This window comes from Thalia democratica, chromosome 4 (assembly GCF_965202585.1).
Source record: "Thalia democratica chromosome 4, ktThaDemo2.hap1.1, whole genome shotgun sequence".
Classification (NCBI taxonomy): Eukaryota; Metazoa; Chordata; class Thaliacea; order Salpida; family Salpidae; genus Thalia; species Thalia democratica.
The window spans coordinates 15,439,166-15,458,485 of NC_139168.1; the positions used below are offsets into that span (position 1 = coordinate 15,439,166).

The 19,320-nt window shown below is 25.4% G+C and overlaps 1 protein-coding gene across 1 annotated transcript in view; it reads right to left on the bottom strand.

Annotated features, from left to right (window-relative positions):
- Nucleotides 1–335: 335 nt before the first annotated feature.
- Nucleotides 336–19,320, bottom strand: part of LOC145833070 (calcineurin-binding protein cabin-1-like) — a 67,823-nt gene continuing 48,838 nt past the window's right edge. Inside the window, exons 42-48 of the mRNA XM_082940269.1 lie at nucleotides 8,483–8,722; nucleotides 7,129–7,236; nucleotides 3,541–3,726; nucleotides 2,011–2,122; nucleotides 1,618–1,741; nucleotides 1,310–1,371; nucleotides 336–1,056 (exon numbers count right to left, since the gene is read on the bottom strand). Of these exons, the coding sequence (XP_082796395.1) occupies nucleotides 824–1,056; nucleotides 1,310–1,371; nucleotides 1,618–1,741; nucleotides 2,011–2,122; nucleotides 3,541–3,726; nucleotides 7,129–7,236; nucleotides 8,483–8,722 (1,065 nt within the window). The 3' untranslated portion in view covers nucleotides 336–823. The remainder of the gene's footprint in view (nucleotides 1,057–1,309; nucleotides 1,372–1,617; nucleotides 1,742–2,010; nucleotides 2,123–3,540; nucleotides 3,727–7,128; nucleotides 7,237–8,482; nucleotides 8,723–19,320) is intronic.

The window sequence follows — 19,320 nt, forward strand, 5'->3', positions numbered from 1 at the left end:
CTTAAGTTAATTAAAAATTAATTCGAATATTTGCTCTTCATCTTAAAAATGTGAAAGTTGAAATTTAAGTACTAATTTTTTGAAATAAAAAATGAAAAATTAATAAATTTTTTGGTTTTATGAGGACTTGAAAATATCTTTTATTTAAATAAAACTTATTCAAATTAAACTTTTAGTATACTTTATTTATTCTCTTACATCTTTATAAAAACTTGTTGTCTGGATATGTAACAAAATAAAAAGTATGGTTTATTAACAAAAATAATAATATTCGAAAAAAAACTACAACAAATTTAAGTAACATAATCTTATTTCCACAAAAAAAAACTGCTAGCAGAGTAATATAATAAAAAATAAACTCGGAATATTTATCTAATACATAATTTTAAACTTCTACTTTTTAAACTCTATGTAATACAAGGCAATGTACAAAAAATAAATCTGATGTTTTACAGTACTACAGGAATGTGAAAACTAAAACTTTTTCAACTTAGTTTACATTATTAACAGAACGTATTTACGATAAAAAAAACTGCACTGAGAGTCGAAAAATGGAACGAAAAAAGCCGCATAAAAATCAGACAATAAAACAACATCAAAAACTGTTAAACGAAGAAAAAAACCACTTTTTTATATTCCCGTTATACAACAAATTTTTTAGGTCATAAAATTTTTTACTCATAATCCATATTAAAAAAAAAAACAAAAAATAAAGTTCAAAAAGGGAACAAAAACCCTTTTGAATAATTTCCTTTCTTATAACTCATCCCCGAAAACATTTTCCAAAAAAATTCTACCGCCAAGTGGCGCCACACAACTCTCACTAGGTGGCTGCGGTTGTCATGACGACCTTCAGGGTAGCGGTGGGGGAAGTTTGGGTGTCCAGCGTCGGCGGCTTCGATTTTTTGCAAGGAGGCGGGACTAAAGCGGAGGTGGAGGGCCGGTTTGTGACGTCATAGTTGAAATTGGTGACGTCATTGACTGAGTCTTCCGAGTCGCTGAAGTCGGAATCGGAGGAGTCGGAGTTTTCGTCGGAAATTTGAATGATTTCCTGATCTGTTTGTTTTATATTTGAAATAAAAAATAATGTATATACATAGTGATGACATAGTATAAAGTACGTAGCAAAACGTTAACAAAATTAAATTATTTTCTTAAAGTATTGATATTAAAACAGCATATGCATAAAACAATTAACAAAAATTGAATAAGAATGAAACAGATAGAATTGAGAAGTTTATAAAGTCTTAAAAAGTTAAAGTTTATTTTCCACATTATCACATTTTATGTTTATTAAATTAAAACAAACCGGTAATACTGGGTTTTCTGATGAGAGCTGCAGAAGTTCCGTTTCTTATTGACGTTTTCAGTCTAAAAAGTTGTACTTATAAGTGACTTTTCCGTACAAATACACCGTGTCACACCACTATTTAAAATTGTATTTTGAATTTAAGCGTATTGTAACTAAAAAAAAAATGTTTATGAAATAGTTGCATCACGAAAAACTTTGTACAATACATTTTCCGTACAATGGTTGCATTTTATTTTACTTTGTGTTATTTTTAAACACACTACACAAAAAGAAACAAACAAACATAAAGAAGTTTATACACAAACCTGTAGAGAGTGCTACCAGCAACCATCTGACTTCCTGTTCTGAACAATTTCTGTTTGTTGTTCTGTTTGTTTGATGGAACGCTTGAACTTCTCCTGAGCTCATTTCTTATCATTCCTTCTAATCCTATAAGAATGATTGGAATATGATTAAAAAATTTAAAAGCATAAAATCTTCAAATGGCTTACGAATGACACTAATTGTTATGCTAAATTGAAAAACTATCTTTTTTATTCCTCAAATAACTATAAGTTGAAAATTATACTCACTACAAACCTTTGAAATTTTTTTTATCAAATGTATTACTTAAGTAATCTTCTAAATAATCTTTAACTCGAAGTGTTTGTGCTGTAACATACAATATGAGAAACATTTTACATTATGACGTAACAAACCGTGGTGCTCAGGTATTTTGAGGTTGTCGAAGTTCTGTCTTTTCAGAGGAGGTTTTACTGAGGAAGTGATTTTGGTGTAAGGTTTCTGGCCTTCCTTCTGAACTAACATCACCTGTTTGAAGGCTTCAAGTTAAACACTATCTCTTAAAAAATGTTACGAAAATTATCATTTTAAATCAATTTTCTGTTTTGTGTAATGACACAACCATAACACTATTAAGTGTTGTTAACTTTTGAAATTAAGTTTAACAAATTTTTTATACTAGGTAAAACCAATACTTTAAATACACTGTCATTCAAAATGGGTCCATTTATTTTTTATCATAACGTTTTATTCGTTGAAAAGCGTCTTATTTTTATTTGTGGTAATCTTATTACATTATTATAACATAAAATACTTAACTTTTTCATATAATTTATAAAACAGCATATAAATTAAAATATTTTACGTGCATAAAGTTTTGCATAAAAAGGTTTTGTTACTAAAATGATAGTAATAAAAAAATAGACATGTATGTTAAAAATTCTTTTACTGCTTGAACAACTAATTAACTAAGGAAATCATATTTATACTGCCAAAAAATATAACTTTAATAAATAGTATGAGAAAATCAAAAGACTAATTGCTGGAAATGTTAATTTATATTATTTAAAATTGCACTAAGTTCTTTTTATAGAAAACACTGGTAATCGAAAATTAATTCACTTAAAAGTAAACCACCAAAAATTCAGACAAGATTAAAAATAATCAGATTAGTTTGGATATTTTAAATAAGTACGAGTATTTTAGTTGGAATTGATTTAAGTATTGAGGTATTATTTTATTCTTCCAATACCTAATAACCAGTTAAAAGAAAAAAATATCAAACAAAATATAAAGCTATAAGGTTTTTAGATGTGCAAAAATAGTTAATTACTCTTTAAACTTTGTAAACTGAAAATGAACGTTACTTAGATTGATTGTGTTGTCTGCAATAAGTAGGTATTTTAATACTTTTGAATAAGATTGATTTAGCTACTAAATAAAATGAGTAAAAATTAAAACTCATGTAAACATTTTGTTGAAAATTTTAAACTGTGCTAAAAATGATCAGTACCGTTGTTTAAAATAATATTAACAACAAAACTTGCAAACTTAATTGTTAGTTTATGTTAAATTTAATTAAAAAATTTGATCAACTGCCTAATGATATAAATAAATCATAAAATACTTATCTTTTTTGAACATCAAGTAAATTTCTTTTATAAAAAAAATCGAAAAAGTCAACTAAAGTTCGTAAAAAAATATTTAAATGACCAAAATTATTTCTAAAACTTCAATACAATTAAAAAAATTCTATTTGTTGCAATTCAATATAAAAGTTGTAACAAAACAGCAATTTTATAAAAAACTAAGGTAAATTGATCAAATTTAAACTAATAAAAACAATCTCATTCGCCCCACTGGTCTATCAATATATTATAGTAAGTTTTAATTAAATAAAAATTGATCAAAAACAACATAAGTTAAATCTAAACAAGTGAACCCACCCCACCCGTCTGTTGGTGGCTCACCCCCTTGAACTGGTGGAACGCGCTTTTATTTCCGCCAGGTGGCGACGTCGTCAGCACTATCTTGGGTTTCGGGGTCAATTTCACCAAAGGCTTCTTCTGATTGGATGCTTCCTGATTCGTGGTTTGTGACGCAACAGCTGACGATTGTGACGGTTTGTCTTTCTGTTACGTCATAAATGATTGTTAAATATTTTTCTAAAATAATTATTATTAGTTAAAAAAGATCTTATTTGTTTAAAAAACATCGTTGTATTAAAGTTATTGACAAAACTGTTTTATATTAAATGAAACTTTTTAAAAAAGATAAGTTTTTTTTTGAAGTTAAAAGATTATTGTTTTTATTAAAATTTAAGCTTAATAAGGTTGGTGAAGAAGTTTTTTAAACGAGGTCTTACTAGTTTTTAAAACCTTAAGTTCAACAGTATAAAATGCTTTGATAAAAAAAATAATTTTACTCAATTATAAAATTTATTTATTTGTAAAACTGCAGAATTCATTAGTTATTTATTGCATTTTTGAAGGACTTAAACTTATTTTAGAACTTATAAGATTCTATTAGTGTATTGATAAAAAATATATAACAAATAGTTTTTTGAAATCATTAGAAGTAATTTTTTTATTGTAAATAATAATATTCTTTACAAAATTTTAATCTAAAGTTTTTGTTTTTAAGTAAGTTTTAATTACTTAATTAATTGAACTATTATGTTGAAAACTATTATAGTGGACATATAATATCTTTTTAGTTACAAAAGTAATCTTTTGTCTGTAAATAACGGCATTTGTTATTAATAGTAATAAATAGTACCGAACAAATTGAAAAAATTAGCTAAAATCCTTAAAAAACCAAGCATTTTATACAAAAAAAAACAACACAAGAAAATACTTTATATGAAAACATCAACAGTAATATTTTTTAGCAAAAGTAAAACAACAGTTTAAATTTCTTACTTATGCTTATCAACTGAAACGTTTTTTGTCTCGATATAAATCATTCTATTTTCTTAAAAGCCCTAAAAACAAAGCCTCATTTTTAATTGTAATCTTAGCCAAATTTAAAAGCTAAAAACAGATTTTAAATTCAATCATCGTTGTTAATTTTAGAAGTGTCTTTAGAAGCGCGTAGGGAACTTCTATTTTTGTGTTGCCCATGCAAGAGCTGCTATAAAAAGACGTTGAATTAACCTTTGGAGCGCTATAAATACACAAAACTAAATTTTCCAAGCAAAAATTTCTTGAAATTGAGCTTTCTGGTTATTTTAAGAGTGTTATTTCGGGTAAGAGGAACAAAACTAAAGATAGATTAATAAAAAGTACTTCATGTGATAGATGACTACTTTAAGTTTTTTAAATACTTAGTTGAAGTTTTATATCTATGTATAAAAATTATTTGACACTAAATACTTAATAAAGGTTTTTTACCTAAGTGTACTTTTATACCTAAATTTGTATTTTAAATTTTCATATATAAAAGTACTTTTTATAATAGATTTTCTTCAAATGAATTTAAAACAAAACAAGTTTGATAGAAAAAATACTATGATGCTTACAATGCTTTTATATAACTTTTTAAACTTTAAATTTGATGAAAAAATATAAAGCTAAAAACTTTTATTTCAGGCGTTTTTTCAAATGTTTGTTTTTTAATTATTAATCTATATACTATTCATATGAAAAATTCAATCGATAAAATAAGTTAGTGGTTATGATTTTCATATAGTATAAACCGAACATTAAGGCTTAATTAAAACTGTTTTGACAATATAATTATGATTTATAACGTCTAATTATAACTAACACATATAAAACATGTAAACAAAATAAAAACTACAACAACCATTTTATTAATGTTAATTTTATTGAATTTCAGTTATGTTAAGTACAAAAATGTCTATTTTATGAAAATTTATTAAAATCTTAAATAAAAGTAAAAAAAAATCTTATATAAGTACAGCTAGCATTTAAATATGGAAGAAAAACAAAACGAAAAGACTACAACAATTATAAGTACAAATTTTAATGTAATTGACAAAATATTCTAAACAAAAACTTATTAGTTGAACTTTTAACACAAAACATGGCTGTAGTTTTTACAAACAAACTTAACAAAACAACACATTACAATATGCTAGATCAAAGTGGCCAAGTATAAATTGAATTTTTCACTAAATAAAGTTAGCATATTAAATTTTGACAAAATTATTTCAATTTCCACTCTTTTTTGATAATTTTGAACTAGACTTCTTTTTCCCGAATAAAGATCCAGACTTTATCTGGATAAAACAAGAAAAAAAAAAAGAAAAATATAATAATTATGGTATTGCAAAAACAATGGATATAAAATATTAACACAGTTAAATATAAAACTAAATAAAATGTATAAAACTTAAAAGTTTTACACTTAATAAATAATATACAACGTAAAAGAATGCGTACAAATTACTAGTTGTTAAAATATTTCGAGTATTCAGAACAACGTAAATTTTTTCACGATTTACAAAAAATGTTCTTGTAAAATAAACGTCAGTTTTCAAGGTTGCAAATTGACATAACGTTGTTACAAATACGTTACATAAAAAAGTTTATATATTTAAAATATGTTACATTTACACTTTAATAAAAATGAGCGGTTTATCAAAAAAACTGCATTTGCAACTGCAACAATATTGTAAGGCCTTTAAAAATTTCCTGCTTGTAAAATAAATCATGTTCAAATATATGCAAAAACTCAAGTATTTTTATACTGATTTTTGTTACATATTAAATTTTTAGTGGAAAACATAATTTTATCAACTAATGAAATTTTCTTGTTTTGTTAAACTATTTAGTAAATCGAATGTTTTTTTTTAAATATCTACTCATTTTACCATTTTTAATTACTAGTTTTGTTATATGAGTTTTTATAACATCTAACTAATACAAGAAGCACTGATTTAAATAAAAATATTTTTAATTTTTTGTTTAAATACAAACTATGTAGAGTTTTCTGATCATTGTCTTTAAAGCTGTTGATATCAGAATTTTACAATTTAAGTAAAACTAAATACAAAAAATTAAATTATTTACGACATAATATAAAACAACAGCTAATTTAATTTAAAAAATTTTGCTAGAATTTTTTTTTCAACTGACAAAAGTCAAGATTAAACGTTTCTAAGGTTTACAATCCAAAACGCCATTAATCATTAACCAGAAAGGTTTAAAATAGAATTCTCGGTTGTAAACCATATGCCGTGTAGTTCAACATTCTCAAATCTCATAAATAATCCACCATTCATTGACGTGCGCGGTCTCTTGAATTAATTGAAAAATACATATCGGGTTTTCATTTCGACTAAGTGGAAAATTTCGCGTCGTAAATTATTTTTATCTTTTCATTATTGAAGACGAAAATGCTTTATTACAGTACTTTATTATTTTAATTAAGCTAAGTTTGAAATTGGCATAGAACATACAAGACCTAATGTTTAATTTTTACAAAATATAGACTATATTTATCTATTTGTCCATATATGTTTAGCTAACTAATTAAGTTACATGAATTTTTTTTTTAAATATACCAACCTTAATTTTCATCTGGCAGAACTTGATGGCTTTATCCAGCAAACTGGGGACCTGACTATCGGTGATAGTTTCTACTTTCACCACGGGGGGAACACCGTTTTCCTTGCCCTGTAATGTGGTTTTAGTTTTAGTCACGTGCTTTTAAAAGTTGTTTGTTTTGATATGAGAATGTTGAACTTAACAAAGAAAAACATCCTGTTTATCAGTTTAATTAACTACAGTTGACCTTAATAAAAGAAGTTCTAGTAATAATTTAAAAGTACTACAAATCAATAGTTGGAAAAAAATCTTTAAGCTTTGTTATACAAACTTAAAAAATAGGTTTTTATGTTGCTGAATAAATAACTTTTCAAATAGTTTAACAGTATGGAACATTTGTAGCCTAATATAGTTGTTGTTGAAAAAATACTTTAATAACAATATTTATCATGTTTTTTTGAAAAATACATGCAACTTATCATAAGGTTTTTATAAAAAAGTTATTTTTAATGCATTATAAATAGATGAAAGAATTTTTCCTAGTAACAAGGAAATAAAATCTTGAAAAAAAAATTATGTAATGTTTTAAGTTTTTATACTTTTAGTTTTAAAAAAACTTATGCTTTTTATTTATTCTTAGTAAAAATAGTAATTCAAACGTATTGAATCCTAAATTGTAAACTACAGTAAGACTTTTTTATAAACTTTTTGTAAATGAATTTAGAAAAGCTCCAAATGTAGTCAAAAGCTCTGATAATTTTTTTTTGAAAATCCTCAACTACTTATAATATGGAGATGTGACAAAAGACGTTTTCAACAAAAGATACTAATCATCTTAAATTCACAAACATATATTTGAATACTCAAATTAACACTAAATAATCTCTAATAAATAAATGTGACAAGTAATGTTCAGATAAAAAGTGAAAAATAATTACTTAGTTCAAGCTCTCATACAGAGATATCACATGAAATTCATACTTAGGATTTTGGCATGAAATATGTAAATTATTAATGAAGTAGAATTTTAGCATTGGAAAAAAACTGCATTATACTGATGTGCTGATTAAAGAAAAATTTTAAACTTTTAACATATATGGAGCCAACTTTTTTTTCTCAAATGTTTAAACTCAAAATATTTTTTTCAATGTTTGGAATAAACTTGTTTTATAATATATAATTAAAAGCATTTTTGTTAATTTTTAGGTCTTAAAAAAAACACCGACTTTAAACAATTCGAAGTAGTTATTGTAAATTGTAACTATTATTAAATAAAATAACTAACATTGGCAAATTTCAGTAATTGTGTTAAAATTTCAATAAAAAAATCAAATTCAAAGTAATTATAGTAACCTATTAAGAAATAAAAACAAACATTAGCAAATTCGAAGTAGTTGTGGTAACTTTCCGCGAGCAACCGCTGATGTGTGACGTCATCGCCGCACCTGTTGACGTCACACCTGGTCGTGACCTGGTGGTGCTTGTTGGTGTCCTGGTACAGCTTGTAAGCGTCCAGCATGACGCGTTCCAGCTTCTCCAGCTTTTCCGACTTGCTGATTGGCTGCTGGGTTTCGTCACGCTCCGGCGATTTCGACGACATTTGATTTGCTACTTGCTGTTTTTTGAATATTTAAATAAAAAATTCTGTTTTCAAGTTAACTTCAGTGGTAATTCATGTTAACATTAAAGATCACTTGTATTTTTTCAAGGTTTAATTTTGACATAATTGTTTTTTTATTTGATCAATAAATTCTTAAAAAAAATTTATAAAATAAATAAAAAACATCTTGTTTAATCTTTTTTTGTAATTTCAAATAATTAGCTTTAAAAGGTTATAAATAAAAAATTAACTATATAACCAAAATTTGACTTAATTTCTAAAAATTTGTAAGCTACACAAAACAAGCTACTTAATAAATGTTAAGTTTCGTTAAACTTTTTAAAAACAAAAAACTCAAAAAATCTTAAATGTTTTTAAAAATTACAAGTACTTTACATTAATTGCAATAACCACTAACCATAAACAAATAAAAACCTTCTAATAAGTGGTACTTTAATTCTATAAATAAGCTGAAACTAAACTTCAACCTACATGTAAATGCTTATTACAATGAACACTTATAGTCACAGAAAAACTTCTACATAAATATAGTTTGTGCTCATTTATAAACATAAGAGTTTATTTAATTTATTCAACAAAAAATTTTGCGGGCTTTTATAAAAAAATCAAAATATTTAATCTTTAAGCCTTTACTTTAAATAAAATAATAATTCAACTGTTTTTAAAATCCTTTCAAAAACAACTTGGTTAGAAAATAAAGCAATTCAAATTCAAACTGGCTCTTAATACTGCCCTGTGCTTAAAATAAATTCAAGTGCCATCGAAAAAAGGCATTCAAACAAATTATAAGGAGGAAATAAATGAAATCACAAAAGAAAAAAAAAGCTCCATTGTAGTGAGCAAATGAGTAATCAAAAACATTTTATAAATAGAAATAAAAATATTGGTATAAAGGTTTCTGAACATTTAGGCGTTAGATGGACAATTATTTTATTTAAATTCCTTTTACCTCACTCATCATATACTTCGCTTGGCAAATTTCAAATGTAATTACAAAAAGGGGTAAAAATAAACTTCATATTGTAAACAAGGCAGACAGACTGACGTGGAATTGACATTACTTAAACACACACCGGTATGGAAACCCGCATGAACTGACTTCAAACAATTTGTGGAAGAAAACAAGCTACAAAACTTGTTTCTCAATTGATGTTTTTGTTTTTAAAATTTTGTTGAAAAAGTCTAACTATGGGAAAAAAACATGTTCAAATCATCGTCTTCTAAAGTTCAGACTTATGCAGTAAAAGTAAATAGACAAAAAGTATCTAATGACTAGACTAAGAAACGCACTTCTTTAAAAGAAATGTATCAAGAAGCTAGCAAGACGGTCGCAAAAACTTGTCTGAAAAAATTATAAATAAAAAATTTGAGAAAAAAATCTAATCAGCCAACGGTGATAAAAAAATGACTTGAGTAAAAAACTGGCTCAACCATAAATCAGTACCTAGTTGAACTTTACTTTAGTGTCATAATAACGTGAAACGTCGTTCAAAAACCAAAAACAGCTATTAAGCTTTTACTGCGTATAGATAAACAATTATCTAATCACTTATCAAATAACCTTTTCATATTTAAAACAAGCAGAACTAGGATCTGTTCAATTTGAAAAACTAAGAGAAAAAACAAAAAAGTAAATATTTACCAAACACATTTTCTACACATTGTACCCACATGACCCATATATACTAGCCCTCATACTACAAACAAGATGGGTAATTTTGCCGCTGACTAATTTCGTGTGCACTAATTTGCTGCTACAAGAAAACTGCAAAGAAAACTACAAAGTAGAAGTAATTGTGAAACAGGTAAGAATCTGCTGCTGAATGATTGTTGATGTTTTCTAAATCCGGGGTCAATCTTCACGGTTGTTTACTGAAAACAAGGCTCTTAAAAGCGGCTTTTTGTCAATAATCTTCTTACCTTGGTAATATTAGCAGAACTATAATGCAAGGTTATTTATGGTTAGCTCTTTTAAGAAGTTTTGACTACTATAGACAATAAAGTCTGTCTTCCTATATTTAAATATATATTAAGTTGTACATAGCAGATCATCATATTGTCAAATTAGTTTTTGTGTAAGCAACATAATAACATGTTTGTCAATAGCTGTTTTTCTTTAATAATTATCAAATCGTTTATTATACATATCTACTTTAAACGAGTTTGCTACAGTGCAAGGCTAAATTTTAAGATTATACAAAAGATAAATATAACATTACCCGTTTACTTGAGCTACTTACAATTAATGACTTTTTACTTGTTCTTTGTACGGTTGTCAATTTTAATATAAAATTTTCAAGGTCATTGGTACGGTCATTATTGACACATTAGTATATATGAGCGGTTTAGAAAATTTTTCCTAACGATAGAAAGTGTTATATTTTGCTTTATAACTGTTTCAATGAAAAATGAATTTAACGTTTCATTTAATATAAACACTTTATAAAGCAAAATACTAATGGCCGGTTTATTTATACCTTCGACTTCAAATGGATAAACTCTCTGTTTGAATTCAACTTAACAATGCTTCATTGTGAAAAATCGATTTAAACGCATTTCAAATGTATTATGCAAAAGTTTTCTTCGAACCCTAAGAATAATTTATTAAACGCATTTTAACCCTTGGTGGTTTGAAACTCAAAAGTCACTGTAAAATTCAATGAGAAATAAGAACTGAAAACATAAGTTTATTGATCTGAATGCAACTCGTGTATCTATTGTTAATTTTAAGTCATAAAAACGGCTTAAAAAATTCAAAATAAGTTTAAACATATCATTTAAAACTCAATTTCAAGTTAATAAAGTTCAACTTAATCTGAGTTGAATAAGTCTTTCAATTTTAGTATTTATATATAACTACAATATAAAAACAAATTATCATAGTTATGAATTAAGAAAAACTTATGAGCAATTGAAATTTAAATATAAATGGTATACTCAATAAAAATTTATCTCAACATCCATAAAGTTAATTTGGACTTTGTATATATAAAAATATACATTTGACAAAACTTTTTACTTGAATATAAAACCCTTTATTCTTATTTTTATCAACAATAAAGCGTAAGCAAGACTGACCTACTCCCTTATTACATTTTAAAAGAAGATAATTTATTTTATAGCTGCAGTTAAAACTATACAATATTTAAGGGTTGAGTCACCTTAACTTTTATCTGAAAACGATTATCATACTTCTAAATATAAAACAAGATTTTGTCAGCAAACAAGATTTTGTCAGCACCTATGACTCATAAAAAACATGCAGGCTTTATTATAAGATAAACTAGTTGTAGCTCTACAAATAGTCGAGCCTAAACAGAAAATTTTGAATCTTTGCGAAACTGATGCATTTATATTTTTCTCAAGATTTAAAAAAGCTGCAAGATATCAAAAGGCTTTGAAGTGACAGAAAAGCTTGGTTGAATCCTTATTTCAATTGCGTAGACCGGCTGCAGACATATTGCTGGAAACAGGACGATTTCAACAAAATTGCATTGTTGAGTCATAACAAAGATAAGAAACAGGCGACTTTATTAAAACGCAGTAATGTCTTGTGAGGCCATTAAAAGTTCAACTTGCATTTTGTACAATTTAACAATTCTGGTTGTTGTTTTAAACTTAATTTTAAGGTTTTCTGTTTACTTAAAAAAAGCATGAAATTTTTACATAAATAAATTAAGATGTTTTAAGTTTAAACTTTGACCTTTAAAAAAACCAGAATCTTTTAATTTTATGCTTTAAATCCGGTTAATTAAAGTTAAAAGCATTAGCTTTGAGAAAACAGAACATTTTTTTTCACTCAAACTTTTTTTATTTGAAGTATTTATTTTTGGGTTTTAAGTTAGAGTGTTTTACTAAGTTTGGATAAAACTCAAAATTAAAAATGCAAAAACTTTAAAATAATTAATTATAAACATTTTAAATGTTTTCTTAAAATAATCTGATTTATATATTTTGTTTTTATGAACTTCAAGCTTAAAATAAAATGAAGTTAATTCATATCAACTTGCTTCTACAACTTTTAATAAAAATCAAGCAACTGACTAGAAAATTGAATTTAAAGTTAAACGAAAACTAAATCTCTAAAAGCAGCTTAAAAATTAAAGTTTTCATCACAAATATTTTGCCATTTATTTAAAAAAATCTTTCTCTTTATTCAGTTTCCGGTGTGAAACTCTCAAAATTTAAAACGTTGCCAACTTATTTTTTTATTTATTAAAAAAAAAAATTTACAAAATTCTATCCAAAAATTTTAAACTGATAGTACTAAATATAATAAATTTGAAAATATAATAACATCACATCAACTATTTAAAATGAATCTAGAAATACTTTAAAAATACTAAATTTATAGCTTTGAGTGAGCTAATTATATACAGTGGTGTATGTTTATACTGTGTGAGTATACTTATTATTTATTAATGTTTTTCAGCGCAAATGTGCAAAAACTTATATATAGAAAACAAAATAGCTTACAAAAAACTAATAGTGCACAGTAGCGAAAATATAAATAAATATCCAAAGTCAGCAATTATTAACACTGTATATACAATTATACATATTTTAAACAAGTAGACTATAAATAGCAATTTTCAACTTTTCACCTGCATACTTGGTAAATTAATTTAAAACTATTTTTAGTAAGTAAAAACAAACCAAGAACTTTCTCAAAAACAAGTTTCGTATATAACTTTTTTCCAACTTTAAAACTAAAAAAACATGAAAAAATTTTAAGTAATGCTAAACTTAAACTCACTGCAAGCAAAAAGTATTGATTTTTTTATTAAAAACCAAAGAAAAAAACATGACTGGCTTGTCAACACTGAAATAAACAAGTAAAAAAGCTCGTTTTTGTTGGAAAACTCAAGAAAAAAGCTCCCTTGCAAAACAAGCTCGGCAACAAAGGAGCTTGAATTATTCATCAGAAGAAAAATAAACAAACTTTCACCAAATTGCGATTTTGCAAGCAAGTCTACTCTGTGTAAATACGAACGCTCTCACTTTTTCTCATACTTTTTAACGGGATATTTAATACACAAACTTCCTATTAAAACAAAATAATTTGCCATATGATATTTGTTTTACTTGAAATCGAACTTTAAAGGAAATGTGTTGAGGAAGTTTGATCTTTATATTTCAAAGTCGTGAGAAATTAGTACGAGATTTTTTGTTTTTACCATTTTATAAAATGCTACTTCAGCTTAAAATACAACTATCTTGAATGTTTTCTGACTAAATTTTGCAGAACTCTAAATATTTTTTTTCAAATACAGTTTAAATAGTTACAACTACAATCAACTATTTAAAAATCTTAAACAAACAAAAATATCACACTTATAAACTGAAACTCACTAAATAGTCTTTATGTATTCGAAAAAGATTCTCAAAACCTTATGATTTGTTCTCTAACTTACTTATAAGTAAAAAATAATAATTTACCCTTAAAATATTTTCTCATAAAATACAAACCATCCAAAAACACCTAAAATAGCAAAAAAAAGGTGGGAAAGTAAAGTGATTGCAATACAAACCTTGTGACTTTTCCTGATAAGACTGATGAGAAATACAAATTGCAACGCTTTACACGCAGGGCAGTTGTAAAGGAAGCGTCCGAAAACAAAAAGGAGAATTTTTCAAAGTTTAATCGAGTGCTTTGTGCTAAACTGCACAAACACCATGATGCTATTTATAAACTGTAAGGTAAATACAGCGGTTGAAAATTATGTTTTAGAGTAGATAAGAAACTTGATTATTAAACGATAAAGTACAAAAATAATTCTATTTATCTGCGTTACGTTTTTTCGTTGGTTTTTCATTTTATTATTTGAACGTTGATAATGATGAACGTATAGTTTTGTTACGAAAAGTATAAAAGCTTGATTGTCTAAATTTTATTTATAACTAAAAGATATGACTGATGAGACTAACATGTACTCTTAATAAAGACTTTATAAGTGTTTTGTTTACTATAATGAAATAAACATAAAAATTTTGGTTAAACAAAAATTCTATAAATTAAACTTACTATAACGATTTGATTAATCTGTTTTTATTTTAGTTTTAAAACTATTTAAACTTGATTTGCGTATCCCAAAAAAATCAACTTACACAGAACTTTATAAACATAAACTTTACATAATAAGATTTTTTTTTTTTGCACCGTCTTAACAGTTTTACAAAATAAATATAGACCAAACACAAAACCAAACTTTAATTCTTACGCTTTGTTGTATGTTATAACAATGGAAGTGTTTAATTTTAGTAACAAATATGCAAACCGCAATATTTTGTGAAACACAATAAACAAATGAATTTCGTGAACTTTACAGTCTATAAAAAGTCGCTTGTTTCGATGCAAATACTCAATACATAAACGTGCAATTATTTTTTCAAAAAAAAAAATCAAAACTTGTTGTAAACTGTCAAACACTCCCAAAAATAGACATATCTATACTTGAGAAGAAAATAAAACTTTTAAAGAATTTGGTAATTGTTACAATTTTTTACAGCTTTCAGTTTTAACCACACAAACATACAACGATTATCTTAATACCAATACTTTAGAGAGTGAGAAATATCCAGATATTTCCCTACTAAAAGTTTTTAAACACATAATGTTATGTTATATAAGCTTTAATAACAGCAAGTTTTAATCCTAACTTCTGAGAACAACATTGGACTGGCATGTTTAGAAACTTTTTTTACCAATGAATCCGAAACAAATCAAAATCAGGTTATTTTGGTACAAAGTTTCAACTTTAATCTTATACTGGAAATAGTTACTTAATAATAGATGAAGCATTGGAGCTTTCTAGCTATAAATAATTTTCAACAACAGTTTTTCTTCTAAAGGGAATTGAAAAACTAAAAATAGTTTTAAAGTGGGCTGAGAAATTATTATTAAAAATATTTTTGTACCTTATTTCCTGTTTCTCATTAGAGTATTATACTTTGTTATTTATTTTGAAAAAAGAACTTTTTGTTTCAAACAAGTTGTTTTATTTTTATAAACACAATACAAACTTTAAAAATCTAAAACATTTATGTTTTGGAAATTAATTAAATTACTTCTATTAAAATCTAAACAATTTTTGTGACAAAAATTAAATAACTTGCTATCCACAAAAAAGGTTACTTTAATTAAAATTCTTTGAATTTCAGAAACAAGTGAAAGTAAAAAACAAACTCTTTTATATCTACTCCCATAAAACTAAAATTTCTGCAATGTCCAATTTGTTTTATTTAACAATTTTAATAAGTTGTCTAAAAACGAAAATCTGTAGTTATACATGTAAAGCCTTATACATCTCTTTGGCTTTAGTATTTGAGTTTTTATAAAAAAAATTCAAGAGTACGCTTAAATTCGTAACAACGTGAAAAATGCTTTTTAATACTCTGGTACGAAGACCGCTGGAAAATTGTATGGGAATTTGAGACGGAATTACACAACAAATTACACAACAACTAATCGAGCAACTGGGAATTGAAAAATCTATAAATAAATTCGCGAATTAATCACAGAATCCGATATGAAATCTCTGCCAAATTGGCCGTGGTATAAATTCCGGAAAATTTAATTTTGTTGGAAGTTTACCCACCAAAAATAAATGCCTTGTTTAGTAGAGAAAAAAAAAGTAAAATTTAAGACCAATAAAATCCAGCCAAAAACTTGGTGAATTTAAACGGAAGAGCTTGCTAGAGATAAAAATAAAGAAATACATTGATACAAATTTATGAACTGACTTTTATAAGCCAATTAAACTTTTGAACAATGTTTTTGGTCGACTGCGCAGTTTAAAGTGTATTTATTATCTTCATCAACATTCCAAAGCAGTAAAAAATAACAATAAAAAAATAAAAAAATGAATTCCAATCAATAAATAACAAAGTCTATTCAAAGTATCAAAAGTCTTGTTTCTTGGTTAATCAACGAGAAAAAAAGATAAAATATATGAATAAAGAAATTAATTTTTTAACATAAAATACACTTTTAGTACTGATTATATTAAAACAACTGGCAGTATTCAGTTGAATATGTTTTTGTGAGGCAGCTGATATCATGAGTCAAATATATGAATCATATGAAGACATAATGATTTCACAAGTAAGTATACAAAAAGAAGATTATAAAAACGCATGTGGCAAAACAGTTATAAATATTTAAAAAATGTTTATTTTGCATGTTACGGACATAAAACCATTAAAGTATAGTAAGTAAAAAAAATATATAACTCAAGCTCAAAATTCTAAAAGGATTTTAAATGCTATTTAGTTTTTAAAAACAACCTCATTTTTGATTTTATACTCAATATATATAGCTATGCTTAAAGTCTTTACATAATATAAAAAAATGTAATACTTAAAAAAAATTTTTGTTTATTTTATAACACTTTAGGCAGTAACTTAATATTTTTCTTTCAAAGACATATATTGTATTCTGATCAAAGTAAAGTGAAACTAATCACTCTACACTGGGACGGATTTACCCGAAAGACCACAAAAATAGTAGAAATTGTATTCAAATCAAGTTTTCCGGTTACACAAACTAGTGTGTGCACTCCGTTTAAATAGTAACATGACACATGTCGAGTTTCGAGGTTAACATGACATTTTCTAGTAAGAAGAGACCAAGTTGCACCGAATTCACCAGTAAACGAAAGTAAATTTGATACTGTTTGTGAGAGTTTGCAACTAAACACTACAGGATGGAAGTGTGTAAAAATAACTTTGAGTTTTGTATCACCTCGTCACACAGGATTAGCTGGAACCGAACTTATCAAGCGAATTTGAATGCATAAAAAGAATTTTGATGCAACAATTTCAGAGAAAGATTAGTCAGTTTCATCAAAGAAATAACTAACTAAAAATATATAGCTTAATGCTTATCATTAAACTTAAAGTAACAGATTATTTAAGTTTTAATTTAAACTTATATAGCTCTGCAAACCTACAAGGATTAAATTAAATATTGAAATAAAGCTTTTACTATTTAAATTAAGTATGTATATCAACATAAAAAAACTTATATATGAAATAGGTACTATTTTTAACATAAAAGAAACTTCATTAAAGAGATTACAAAGTAGGATTAAAAGTATTTGTGTAAAAAAATAAATATAAAACTAATTGCCACAAAAATAATACAAATAAATTTAATAAAAGTTAGCCAAAAATATTTATCAGCTAAAATTTCAAATTCATCTGTTATGAAGTAAAATGTTAAACAAAAAAAACAAACAGAAAATAAAATTCTGTAAAATGGTAAGAGTTCCCACAAACAGCGAGTAATATATCGAAATTCGATAACAGAGACATTGAGAAGTATAATATTGAGGAATAAGTATAATACTGAGGAATAAGGTTAATGTGTGCAAAAGATCAATAAATTTTCTTACATTACTCTTATAACGAACTTGATATCATATCTTAGTTTAATATGTGTGCTATTTTATTGTATGATGTTAATCGTAGTAATATAGTTTTATTACAAAAAAATATTTAGCGAAGTTGTTACATATATTTTAAAAGCTAGAAAAATATTTGATATTGAACGTTATTGTTAGTTATGATGGCAAATTAAGAGTCCATTATTATTCTTATCTTATCCGTTTTTATTCAAGATTTTTTTTCTTTTATCTAAAGTTATCTATTTTTTCAAGTTTTCTCTTTAAAAATAAATGCAATTAATTTTCTCAAGGCATATTTTTAAAATAAAAATATCATCTTTTAATAATTTCACTTAACGTTATAATTATACTTATTTAAGGCGTTTTTAAACCTAACAGAAAGAAAAAAAAAAACAATTTGTTTTATATAAATGAAGGATCTCAATCAAGTTTTGCACAATTTTCATTAGTTTGTACAGACCATTAAATATTTTTTTTTAGCTTATTTCAAAAACAAAGTGCTAGTTTACTATTTTCTATTGGCTTCAGTGAGAAAAATTTTGACCTTGTCGAACAATTAACAAAATAGTAAATTGCACTTAAACAAAATAATTTATTTATTGTCACAAATTAATTCACTTCAATCATAAATTTTCTTTAATTGCTTATATTATCAAAAAGACTAAATTAAAAGTATTTTAATTTGTTTTAAAAGAAACAAATTTTCTTTTGATACAATTAAGTCTTGTTTGATAAATACATTATCATTACATCGTCAACTAATTAAGCTATCCAACATGTAAGTTTGTTTGTAGTAAACTATTTACAAACGCTTAAAATTTATTTGTTTTGTTAGTAGGAGCATTTTATATAAATTTAAAATCTAAGCAACTATTTTAAACAATGTATATTTAAAAAGATGTTCTAAAATTTTTGATCAGCTTCAAGTTTCTTTAAACTTAAAAAATATGAAACTTTAAATACATACTACTGAAAAAAAACTAACATTTAGTTTGAAACTCAAAGTTTGTAAAACTAATATTTTGTTGCAGAAAAATTATAGAAATCTTAAATGAAGAAAGAGATTTAGATTTAATAGACTTCAGTAAATTGAATACACATTAAATTACAACTTTAACATTTAGCAATACTCAATTTTCACATAAATTTCAAGTAAAAAACAAAATATAATCAAGTTGGCATTTG